This window comes from Sus scrofa, chromosome 14, assembly GCF_054392235.1.
Source record: "Sus scrofa isolate SSC_HxYL_T2T_F1_AM1 chromosome 14, Sscrofa_HxYL_maternal_Yorkshire_Landrace_v2.0, whole genome shotgun sequence".
NCBI lineage: Eukaryota > Metazoa > Chordata > Mammalia > Artiodactyla > Suidae > Sus > Sus scrofa.
Genome location: NC_139396.1, coordinates 63,492,899 through 63,506,142, shown reverse-complemented (window position 1 = coordinate 63,506,142; position 13,244 = coordinate 63,492,899). Strand labels below are relative to the sequence as shown.

General features: G+C 42.0%; 1 protein-coding gene across 8 annotated transcripts in view; it reads right to left on the bottom strand.

Annotated features, from left to right (window-relative positions):
- Positions 1 to 13,244, bottom strand: part of SART3 (spliceosome associated factor 3, U4/U6 recycling protein) — a 36,060-nt gene that overhangs the window by 13,711 nt on the left and 9,105 nt on the right. For 3 of the 8 annotated variants that reach the window (XR_014826994.1, XR_014826995.1, XM_001926685.7), the window contains exons 2-7: positions 11,213 to 11,339; positions 9,868 to 9,972; positions 7,136 to 7,320; positions 5,896 to 5,947; positions 4,453 to 4,577; positions 677 to 832 (exon numbers count right to left, since the gene is read on the bottom strand). Coding sequence is in view for 5 of the 8 variants with exons in the window: in XM_001926685.7 (XP_001926720.5) it covers positions 677 to 832; positions 4,453 to 4,577; positions 5,896 to 5,947; positions 7,136 to 7,320; positions 9,868 to 9,972; positions 11,213 to 11,339 (750 nt within the window). In the remaining 3 variants the exon portion in view is untranslated. Of the gene's footprint in view, positions 1 to 676; positions 880 to 4,192; positions 4,275 to 4,452; positions 4,578 to 5,895; positions 6,002 to 7,135; positions 7,321 to 9,867; positions 9,973 to 11,212; positions 11,340 to 13,244 lie in introns of those variants that run through there. The other 5 variants (XR_014826993.1, XM_005670755.4, XM_084995662.1 and 2 more) reach the window with 4 other exon arrangements.

The following is a 13,244-nucleotide window of genomic DNA, read 5'->3' as shown; positions in this document are numbered from 1 at the left end:
CCAGGGTCAGGAGAGAAAATTTTAAGACTTCACCATCCACAAGACATTTCCAGCACAACCAATCAACAAAAGAACTTTTCTTAAAAGAAACTGCAAAGGAGCTTAGAGAAGCAGGGAAAGAGAGGTGGGAGGGGAACCTACAAATCCAAGAGCTTTAAGAGACATCAGCTAATCCTAATGAATGGATCTCGTTTGGATCCCAATTCAAATGTTTTATACATATGTACTGAAATATTTACCATCTCAAAGTGATTTCTGGATTTGCTTCAAAACAACATGAAAAAGGGGAAATAGGTAAGGAAATAGGTAAAACTCATAAGAATTAGATGAAACTAGACTAGTGCCACAGGTGTGTTGAACCTGGGCAATGATTATTTGTTGCTCCATTTTACTAATCTGTCTACATTTATGTGTTCACATTTTTCCATCAAAAAAAAACTGAAAAGAAAAATTAATGTGTTATAAAGTCCTCAATAGTAAGACTAAGCAAAAAAATTTTTAGTCAGTGATCAGTTTAAAATAACTGAAATCATTAGGATCCTGACTTCCTTAGTGAGATGAGCAGACAGAAGGAGCATGCAGCCAACTCCTGGCATGCTTTCTGATTTTTCATTAAGGAGAATCTAAAATGGTAAAAATAAAGTTAAGTGAGATTAGAACAGGTGGGTCATCTTACTAGGTACTGACTGTAACGGATCCATAAGTCTGGGACAAGACAGTTCTCCACCAGGGCGCGCTCAAAGATCAGCTGAATGCGGGCAGGATCACCAATTTTCATCTCAAAATCGATGTATGCTTGATATTCGGCCAGCCGGGGTGCTTCTGCTTGCAACTGAGGCAAAGGAGAATCGCAATGAAGTAGGAATGAGCTATGTGACACTGTCAGAAAGCACACAGATCTTCATATTAAATTTTGGCCAAGATAAGAATCAACCATCCCCATCTGAGAATCTCCGCACATCAGGTCTACAATTTGATGGGCAGAACCAGAGTCCACAGTGCCTCTTCACAGCAAAAAAAAGAAAGGGCTCCATAAACCCTTTTCTAAATCCATCCTGAGGCCACGGGGAATTTAAAGAGATTGGGAGACCATCATTCGGGTACTGAATGAGATATGCACCTTTGCCAATGACCACTGCTAGCAATGACTTCCAAAACAGATGTCACTTTCTTGGCCCACTGAGTTGGGTAAACACAACCCACTTGAGTGATTCAGTGCCTTGTACCATTTTGGGTTTGTCATTCCAAGTAGCAAGAGCACAGGTACGTGCCAGAGATGGAAGAGACTATGCTCCAGGTTTACCATCCAAATTCTTTTTAGACAAAATCCTCTTATTCAACCTGTTTTCTCCTCAGCCACACAGTACCTATGATCAAAACAAAATTCAGCTGGCTAAGGATTTCATGATGAGGCTTTGTGAAATACAACTAAATACCAACCATTTACATGTGAAAAGGGGAGAGGGAGCACATGCAGGCCAGCAAGAGAGTGCATGTGCTCTGAACATAGATAATGTCATAGAGCCTCATTTTCTACTAATAATGACAAGTTACCCAGATACACTGTGCCACTGGAAACAACTACAAGTGCTATAATGAATACAAAAAACATCTACTTGCAAATCAACAACAAACTGGCAAAGAAACAAGAAATACTACAGACAAAATCTAAAGTGAAAGTGATTAAGCTATGGGAAGGTTGTTTTTGCTGGTTTAAGATATAGTATTATGAAGAATTTGATCTTTACAACAATCTTAGGAGGCGGATATCATTTCAATCTCCATCTTAAATTTGAGGCAACTAAGTCACCTAGCCCAAAGCTAAAATTCAAACTTGAGGGAGCCCAGCTCTTAAAGTCTGTGTTCTCACTCACCATGCCATGAAAGATACCAAAAACCAAGTCAGAAAGCCCTACAAATCTCAAGTAAGACAAATACAAAGAAATCTACATCAACAAAATCACCAGACATTAAACCAAACCAATGAGCTCTCTTAAAATCAGCCAGAGAACAAATACAGATTTCCTTCAAAAAAGCAAGAGTCAGACAGATGACTCTTCAACAGCCACAGACCCAGAAGACAGAAAGATCTAACTGCTAAGAACAGAACTGACAGTCTAGAATTCTATACCCTGAGGAATTAACGCTCAAGGAGAGCAAAGTAAAGACCCTTTCGACCAAACAAAAACTGAAAAAGTTGGTTACCAGCAAATAGCCAGTGCAGGAGACACTAAAAGGTAGACTCTGAGCTAAAGAAAAGTAAGTCTATATAGAAGATCTAGGATGCAAGAAGGAAGGAAGAGAAAGAAAGTGAGAAATGCATGCAGTAAATGTAGCCAAATAGGGAGTGTATAATGCCCCATTAACAATGATGTCTTATGGGTCAACTAAAAGACAAGAAATTCAAGAAAACACAAGAAGTCTGAGGAGTGGTAAATGAAGTTAAAAGTATTTTAAGACCAAGAAAGGGGAATAGATGCCATTTACAAATAATAATTGTGTGTGTATGTCAACCCAGGAAATTTCCCCAAAATCTATCAAGTATTAATATTAATAAGGATTTAGCAAGTTTGATGAAAAATTAATATTAAAAACCACATTATACATATCAGGAACAAACAATTAGAAAATCTTTAAAAAGATACCATTTATAATAGCATCAAAACACTTAAAAATATATCTAAAAATGTGTTTAAGACATTGGATAAATTTATAAAACTCTACAGAAAGATAAGACCTAGGAGTTCTCCGGTGGTCTGGTGGTTAAAGGATCTGGCATTGTTACTGCTGTGGCTTGGGTCCAGAGCTGTGGCACGGGTTCAATCCCTAACCCAGGAACCCCTGCATGCCGCAGGCAAGATCAAAAAACAAGAAAGGAAAAACAAGACCTAAATAACAGAGGCCTATACCATGTTCATATATTGGAAGATTCAATATTTAAAAGATATAAATTCTTCCCTAAACTGATCTACAGATCCAATGCAATTCTAATTTAAAAAATCAATAGGTTTTTTTTTTTTTGGTAGAACCTGAAATGCTGATTCTAAATTTAATGAAAGTATTAAGAGCTAAAGAAAGCCAGAACCCTCTTCAAGAACAATGTGGATGGGACTCATGCTACCAAAGATCAAAACTTAATTATAAAACCATCATCATGACAGTATAATATAAACCAGTGGGGCAGAATAGAGAACCCAAAAATAGACCCACACAGAAATGGACAGCTAATCCATGACAAATGTGGGATAACATGTTGAGTAAGAAGAGGAGGGAATTATCAAAATCATCACTGGAACAACTGCTTCTCCACAGAGAAAAACAAAACTGGACCCTGCCTCAGACCATACCCAAAGACCGATTTCAGATGAAAACTACACATGAAAGACAAAACTATAAACTCAGAACTAAGGATATTAGTGACCTGGGAGCATGAAGAGATCCCATAAGCACAAATTATAAGGGAAAGAATGATAAATCCAATTAGATTAAAATCAACAACTGGTCATCAAAAGATGCCACCGAGAAACTGAAAAGACAAGCCACAAACTTGAGAGGAACAATTTGCAATACACACTAAAGTATGGATTAAAACCCAGGGATCTACAAATCAATTAGGAAAAAGACAAAAAAAAGAAAAAAATGAGTCAGACTTTAATAGGCACTTAAAAAAAAAAATTGAAGAGCCAATAGGTGTGGAAAGATGCTCATTAGTAATGAGGGAAATGCAAATTAAAACTATGATTTCAGATTCAAATTGGCTAAAATTTAAGTTTGTCAATATCCCAGGTTGGTAAGAGCAATGAGAACACTCAAGATACTGCTGACAGGAGTAGCAACTGATAACCTGGAAAACAGTTCCGCATGACCCCTACGATCCAGCAATTCACTTCCTGTTTGTAGCAGATTCTTTTCATGCGAAACAACCCAACTAGCTACAAACATGGATAAATACACTGTTTATGCACAGACAACTTTACAGAGGTGAAAACAAATGGACTGTATCTATACTTATCAACATGTATAAAACCCAAAAACATGTTGAATGAAAGAAAATATACAGTATGATTCCATTTATAAAAGTTCAAAAACAAGCAACATTAAACAATGTATTAATTAAGGGTACGTTCAACAGTTGTAAAACTATAAAGAAAAGCAAGGGAATGATTATCACAAAAGTCAGGAAAGTGATTACCTCTCGGGAGAGGGAGGAGGAGGCAATCGGAGAGGGGCACATAGGAGACTTCTAAGGTACTGGCAATGCTCTATTTCTTAACCTGGGTGGTAGGTACATGGATGTTCACTTTATTATTAGGACGTAAACTGAATGTACACATTTATACACTCTACACACTTCACAATAAAACAAATGTTAAAGGTACTGTTTTAGTTGCAATTTTCGATTAGGGAAAAGTCTGTAGAGAGGAGTTTACTATAAATGAGGCCAACACTCACCAGTGCTTCTTCATAGGGTTTATATTTCTCCAGCTGCTGTAGTGCTTTGTTATAGTTCTGAATTACTGACTCTGGTATGGGGTCTTCTGACCATTCTTCATACTCTGCAAATGTTGCCTCCATATCTATTGAGAGATAGATGCAGCCCCATGGGTCTTGCCCTTGGGTTTTATCAACTCAAACACAGATAAACCATGAGACTAGGGTGCCACTGACCCCTCCCCCACATCTGTGGACATAGGGCCCTTACTGATCAAACCCTGAGCTCTTCTGCTGAGCCTTGACTTGGCCTTACACTCTGTCTCTGCACTGTCCCAGGGCAGCCCTACCAACTAATCAAACAGAGTACATGAAACTGATAGCAACGCTTTAACAACACTTACCTACTGCTTCCTATGTTCTAACACTGCACACCCATTAACACATTTGATCCTCAAAACTCCATGAGGCAGCTACTCTGATTTCCATCTTGCAGTTGAGGGAACACAAGCAGAGGGTTACATCAGCTGTCTACGGTTCAGTAGAGCAGGGCTTTGAACCCAGGCAGACTGGCTCAAGTTCATGCTCCACTCACCACACACACACACCCTTGGCATGTGGAAGTTTCTGGGCCAGGGACTGAATCCAAGCCACAGCTGTGGCAATGCTGGATCCTTCAACCCACTGCACTGGGGCCAGGGATAGAACCTGCACCTCCACAGTGACTTGAGCCATTGCAGTTGGATTCTTAACCCATGGCATGGAGAGCTACTTCCTAATCTGTCAAATCAAATCCAAATAAATCATGAAGTTAAAAAAGAACACCTGGGCTCAAGTAAAGCTGCCCAGAGGTTGTGAGGGTGTGCAATGCATAACCACACCCAGGGAATAAACAAGGTGGTAGCACCCAACTCTTCCCAAGCTCGGGAAAATCCTTCCAGGGCTGGTCATGTTCAAGCTCAAAGGCTTGCTTGCCGAAATACATTCACCCAAAAGGAGAATCTTTCCCAAATCCCCAAGAAACTCAGATAGGAACACTTCCAACCGACCATGCTCCTCAACCAAACAACCTCCACAGATATAAGCCCATGTAAACCCCGCCTCATATGGAGGTTACTCCCCAAAATGCTCGTAATGCAACTCTTATTCAATAAGGCTTCCCCAGAAAATACAGGGGGTCAGTTTCCCTGTTCCTTTCAGAGACCCTATCTCTGCCTCCCCACAATGTCTTTAATGCAGGAAACTGGGAGGCAGGACATCGGCTTTCAGTCCTGCCTCTGACCCTCACTACCCTCTTAACAGTAACAATTCAGGGTATGTTTCTACCTAGGGGCTTGTCCACACTGACACTGTCCAATGACAATACAACAAGATGCCCTGATAATGAGATGCCTGTGGCATGCCCCAAAGCGAGTTAAGTCCCACGAAAGGCTGGCTGGCTGCTGATAGGTCAATTTCTCTTACCGTAGAGTGGGATCGCCAACTGTCGCCGGAAGAGACTGTGAACTTTCTCCAGCTGTGAATCAAAGGTTTGTTCCCGGTCAAAAGGGGAAAGGAAGCCAGCTATGGGCTAAAGAAGCAAATTTGTAGTAAATGACAAACTTTGGTTCCTCCTACTTCAAAAAATAGTTCAGCACATTTTTAGTTCACACTAAAAAAATTCATAGGCCCTCTTATTCATGAGTTACTGTGCCAAATGCGTAAGAGGTTCCAAAGTAAATGTTCTCTCTCTGAAGTGTTTAGGATGGGGAGCAATCAAGAAGGAATCTAAGAAATGTAGCCAAACGACGATAACGAGGTAGAGCGTAAGCATGAGGAGAGCAAAGTGTCACAGTATCAGAGGGCTGTGGCTTTGCTTCAAGCTGGGTTTCAGGGCTGAGTTTTGTTGTTATGAAGGGAGGGACTCTGGAAAGACTCCAGGAGGAGCTGGCATTGGGGTGTGTCTGCAGGCTCTCTGGAGCTAACGAAGAGAAGGAAACTGACTGTCAGTTGAAGGTAGAGTGGCCAGAAAGTGCAAGAACACTGAGGGAAGCGGAGTCCATGCAGGGTGGTGACCAACACTAGACAGAGAGCCACACACATCAGCCAAAGGCTCAGCCCCGATGGCTAAGTCGGGGCGGGGAGGGCACCCTGCATTTTTTCAACAAGGACACACTCAAGAAAAGCCTGGGCTACTTTACCAATGACCTAAGTATTAAAAGGCTCCACTGGGTACCAACAATAGCTCTGTGCTCACATGCATGGCGGGAGAAGGGACCCTGGGAGGGGACTGTAAAATTCTACAAATCATAGCTAGTCTAGAAAACGCAATTATGATGGGGTCAGATCTCTCTCAGTCACTACGGGATACAAGATATAGAGATATATACATATATATCTAGGTATGTGCATACACACACACACACACACAAACACACATATACACAATTTTGGAGGGAGTGACTTAGTTATCCTTGTACTTTTATACAGAAACAGCAAGAGTAGTATTTATAAACATCAGTGAAAAACTTATAGAGTCATCTGATTTTTGGTCAAAGAATTCATTCTAGCTATTCCACAAAGACTCGTGCTTTTACTTACTTGACTGCCCACCCACCAAGGGACTGGTGAGGACCATTTTGTTCAATACGTTCTTCCAAGACCACTTACAAAGACGGCCCTGACTAGTCAAAGGCAAGCGCTGGTCACGGAGGTGGGCACTCACCCGGGCAGCTTCCACGATGGCACTTTCAAACTCCCGATAGGCCTCCCAGATGGCGAGTCCTTTGGTCATATGCAAACCGACAGACGAGAGGGCCCTTTCAAACACAGAGCGGACTTTCTCGAGGCCACCTTTCTGACCGATCCCGCCGACTGAATACTGGCCATACTCTAGCCAAATGTTTGGACCTAAAAAGGAGAAGTGCTCCATTAGTTCAGGGTAGGAAGCAGTCAAACATCAAAATTTTTGTTCTGACGCCTGACAAAAGAAACGAGCCCACAGAAAAAGCACTCATTTGAGGAGAAAGGGAAGAGCGTCAGCAACAGGCACTTCATTTGGTTTACCTGCACCAACTGTGCAGCCTGAAAAGAAAGCCTATCTTAAACAATGTTCCTACTAGGTATAATCAGTGACATGCGACTACATAAACAACACGTGGCACTTGGCACATGGCAACATGTACCAGGACCTGATTATAAAGCTTCCTTAGGAAAACTGAAGGAACCCAGGAACAGATTTCAATGCAAACAGTTATGAATCTGATTCGATCTTTAGAAAAACTGTAAAGTCAAAAATTTTTCAACTTTTAAATCTTGATTCATTTTTAAGCCTTTCAGCCAAAGTGAAAGAACAAAAATAAAAGCACCACTCCTGTTACCAGAACTAAAGTTTGTTAGCTACTCTGTTTCTACTCACCAGTACAGAGCTGACATATGGGCTGCAAAACAAAAATGAAAATGAACTAGCTCTTGGAGCTGAAGCCCTTACTTAGAATGAGTCCAGTTTACAGAGTGTTTATGAAACAGCTCCTCCTCTAAGACAAGGCAACTTTTGATAGATTATATCATGGCTTTTCCTAACATTTAAATTATCCATAATATTATGAACAGTACTTTAAACTCAGAAAACCCAAGGGTATAGGGCTCCAGTGACTATGGCAAATAAAAGAATGTGTCATCAGATCCCAGGTTCCAAAACAGGGACAAGGTCTCTGCATAAGCCTCCCCCAAAACCAAGGATCTTGATTTTCAAAATCTTTGAAGAAGCAGAGGGCCACAGCCGTAACTTATTAAAGGCATACTGAACACCCCCAGGCAGCCTGAATTCACAACTGAGGATGTGCTGAGGAATAAGGACGTCTACACCTGGAATCTTCAAATGTGCAAATTACATTTAAAACTAAGCAGCAGCCAAAAGTGCCACCATTTCCATACGCTAAAGCTCCTGAAAATAACCCAAGAACCCCTTGGGTACCCATTCAAAGCTACTCATGAGAAGTAAGCTCAGAAGCCTATTTACCCAGCTCCTGACCCACAGCAACCTTGAAGCACTGGTGGAAGGTGATGGCACAGTGACATCAACACTCAGTGACAGTGGGGGCCTGACAGCAAAGTGACTGCAGAACTATAAAGGGTGGAAAAGCATCACAGCCCAGGAAGGGCAAAAGGTCCCTGGAGAAAGAGAACTGGCACTATGAACAATGACTGTGCAACAGGAAAAAGGGGTATAAACAGGAGCATTAGAGAGACAGGAACATCATGCATTCAGGACTGTCAGAGATTCTAGCAGCCACATGGGATGCATCAGAGCAGAGGCTCAAGTACACCTCTTTCTTTCTCTTTCTCCTTTTTTTTGGCTGCCCCCACTCCATGTAAAAGTTCGTGGGCCAGGGACTGAATCTGCACCACAGCAGTGACCCAAGCTACTCAGAAACACCAGATCCTTAACCCACTAAGCCACCAGCAAATGCCAAAAACAGCTTTTAAAGCACATTTAGTATCATTTTATATTCCCAAGACACCTTTTTATTTTCATAATTCAGATTATAAAAAGTAAAAATTTGATAAATTCACCTTGACTGGTAAAAGCACACGAAACATTCCCTTCCTTAGGGCAGCCTATCTTCTAAGTATCAGTGCTTCTCACGGGGGAGACGCCCACAGGGCGGTGAGGAAAATCACACAGCGGAAAAGGCTATTTAACTAAAAGGGGCGGTTTTTTAACATTTTAAAAAACCATTTTGTTCACAGCACTGTCTGATGCAGTCCTCAAGGTAGGTAGCAAAAATATTTAAAGACTTATACCATCAACAGAGGAAGGCAAGGGGCTTTAAAGGGACGTAAGGGGTCCCCACTTCACCTATACTGGTACGATGTCAAGACCAGTGGACAAGGGAGGTCTCTGTGGCGATGGGAGATTCTGTATCTTCACTGCAGTGGGGGGATAAAATGTCACAGAACTACACATACACACACTGTGCCAAGGCCCATTTCCTGGTGTTGATTTTGTACTACAGTCATAAGATACTGGCGGGAAGCTGGATGAAGTAAGTACACAGATTTGCAATTTCCTATGAAGCTATAATTATTTCAAAATTAAAAGTTTAAATTTTTTAATATTGGGGGGGAAGCATTCTCTCCAAAACTTGGAAAAATCTATTCCATGTGTGAAAGGTAACTTCTAGTCACTTGGAAATACCAGGCAAGTTTTCCCTGACAGGGAAGTGCTGAGGTTGAGTTTATTCACTTTCTTCCTTCTCAAGTATTTCTTCTATATGTATTTTAAATCCAAATACCTGGACTGAAAACCACAAACAATGACAATAATGACTGAACTCAAATCTTGCTAGTCGCTGGGCGAATGCTCCTGTCCGGGCAGCACTGCCCCACAGCTGCATCCATGACAGCGGAGAGAGACGCCAACGAGCCCGCCAGACACCCCAGAAGGGGACTTACAGATGTAATCCTTCACCGCTTTCTCAAAGAGGTCGTACACGTGCTCTCGGTCCAGGCCATCCAGAGCCATGCTGATCTCGTCGTGCAGCCACTCCAGCCAGAGCTCTGCAAGACACCGGCGCCCCCTGCGTCACCGCCCCCCTCACCACCAGGCATCAGCCCGCCTCATACCACCCAGCCCCTTCACAGAAATTCAATTCTTAAAACCTGCACCAAGCATGCAGAAGGTTTATGCTTCCAGATAAAATCACATCACTGAAGTCACAATATCCCTACACCTGCACCTGCACCTGGGCACTTTGTATTTTGCAAAGTACAGTCCTAGGAGGTAGATGACAGTGACATTAGTAACAATGGCATCTACCTAAGCATTTACAACATGCCAAGCACGTGTTCTGTGTTGCACACAGAACGCCTCGTACTACATGGCAGAAACTTTTGCTTAAGGTCACACAGCTAGAAAGACATAGAGCCAGGCAATCTGATTTCAGCTTTTACACCCTGCAGGTATGCTTTGTGGGAGGGAGGGGAACAGAGCTCAGTCTAGGACCCATGTTTTCCGACTTGTCCCTGAAAGATCGATGATGTATAGTCATGGATATTTAACTACAAAGATGCTTAGTGTAATTAACATTTCAAATAAGTAGAAATAACCTAAATGGCCAACTCCCATGGAACAAATAAGGTATGAAACATATAAATTAAAAACTGTGGAGGGAGTTCCCGTCGTGGCTCAGTGGTTACTGAATCAGACTAGGAACCATGAGGTTGCAGGTTCGATCCCTGGCCTTGCTCAGTGGGTTAAGGATCCGGCGTTGCCAGGAGCTGTGGTGTAGGTTGCAGATGTGGCTCGGATCCTGAGTTGCTGTGGCTCTAGCGAAGGCTGGCGGCTACAGCTCTGATTCAACCCCTGGCCTGGGAACCTCCATATGCCGTGGGAGCAGCCCTAGAAAAGGCAAAAAGACCAAAAAAAAAAAAAAAAAAATTTGTGGAAGTTTAATTGTAATACATTTGTAATTATCTGTTTCTGAGAAAATAGATTAAATATATAAATACTAGAATGGGAAACAGGGAACGAGGGGAAGTTTAATTACATAGAAATGTTTTATCATAATGTTAGGATAAAGAAATCAGGATTCGAAACATGAGTCAGAAGTGCATGACCACAACTATGTTTTGCAAAAAACTAAAGATGACAAATGAAAACTCGCTGACTTTGAGGGATGGAGTTTCTTCTCTCCGCTATACTTATGTGTTTTAAATTCTCTTTAAATTTTCTAGAAGGATCATGTCCCACTTTCAACCCTCTGTGTTTACACAAGCAGCCTGACTGCAGAGGTGTTACCTTCGGTCAAAGGAAAGATCTCACTCATCTTCTGGCGGGCCATCCTCACTTTGGTAAGCTCCCCTTCCAGCCGGAGCAGCCGGATCAGGTCCACGTGGCAGTTGTAGTCATAGACATTGATGGACAGCTAAAAGGAAAAGGGACACAGGCTGAAATTTAAAATGCCCTCATCAAAACAGCTCAGCTTTGGAGTTCCCATCGCGGCTCAGCGGAAACAAATCTGACTGGTATCCATGAGGACGGAGGTTTGATCCCTGGCCTCACTCAGTAGGTTAAGGATCTGGCGCTGCCATGACCTGTGGTGTGGGTTGCAGACACAGCTCAGATCTGGCGTCGCTGTGGCTGTGGTGTAGGCCGGCAGCTACAGCTCTTATTCGAGCCCTAGCCTGGGAACCTTCATATGCCACGGGTGTGGCCCTAAAAGACAAAAAAAACAAAACAAACAAAAAAAACCCTCAGCTTTTCTCACCGTTAATGACAATGCACACCTCTGCCACAAACACAAAATATGTGCTATCTGGGAGGGCCACTAAAACAGCAAGGCAATATTTACCCCCAGGAAGAGGGAGAAAAATCAACAAAGAGGCTTTTTATAATAAACATAAAGCTCCTTCAAAACTGTTACAATTCCTGTCAGAACATACTTGGGTTCTCTCTGAAATAAAGAAGGAAACTTTCCAATGAAACAAGTAAATACAAAGTATGACCTGAGGCAAGTTATTAACTCCTCTAAGCCTCCATTTCCTCATCTGTAAAATGGGATGAGCGGCTCTAGCTTACAAGGTTCTTGTGAGGATTCTAGAAAGTAATTTAGTATCATGCCTGAGTAAGAGCTCTTTCCTTTTACTAAACAAACAAGCAAATGAAATTCCCAGAATGGCAAACTGATCTGATGAAGCTGAGTAATAGATACCTAAAGGTTTATTTTTCTATCTCAAACTTTTCAAACTAAAAGTTATCAAGGTAATTGCTTCCAAAGCTATGGTACATCTAAGACAAATGAAAACCAAAAGAATGTGTCACTACAGACTCAAAGAATAGCCAGAGGCATTTCTTCAAACAGAAAGGAAATGACAACAGAAATCAAGAACATCAGGAAGGAAAAACAAACAGAAAGAGCAGAAATATGGGTAAGTACAATAGATGATCCTCCTTTTCATGAGTTTTCCAAACTGTATGTTACAATGGAAATAAAAATGTTAAGACCCATACCCCAAACAATGACATCTAAAAGGAAAAATGGTAGAGGGATCTAAACGGGAAGATTTCCATACGCCACTCAGAGGTAAAACACAGTCGTGTGAGGTCAAGTATACCTCAACACCCAAAGCAACCACTGAGAAGCTATTTAAAGCAATATTCTACATAATCACTATAAACTGGAGTTCCCATTATGGCTCAGCAGAAGCAAATCTGACTAGTATCCATGAGGACACAGGTTTGAGTCCTAGCCTCATTCAGTGGGTTCAAGATCCGGCATTGTCGGGAGCTGTGGTGCGTAGGTCTCAGACAAGGATTGGATCTGGTGTTGCTGTGGCTGTGGTGTAGGCCAGCAGCGGTAGTTCTGATTCAACCCCTAGCCTGGGAACTTCCATATGCCATTTTAAAAATTGGAGTTCCCATCGTGGCACAGCAGAAACAAATCCAATTAGGAACCAGGAGGTTGAGGGTTTGATCCCTGGCCCTGCCCAGTGGCTTAAGGATCTGGCATTGCCATGAAATGTGGTGTAGGTCCCATACACGGCTCCGATCCTGCATTACCGTGGCTGTGGCGTAGGCCTAGAGTTGCAGCTCCGATTAGACCCCTAGCCTGGGAACCTCCATATGCTGCAGTTGTGGCCCTAAAAATACAAAAAGACAAAAAAAAATTAAAATTAAAAATCACTATAAATAAATCAAGATGAAATCCTAAAAGAACTACCAGACAGATAACCAGCAAGGATATAGAAGAACTCAACAATACCATTAACCAACATGATTTACATGATTTAATTGATGTACATAGGACACTCCACCCAACAATAACAGAATA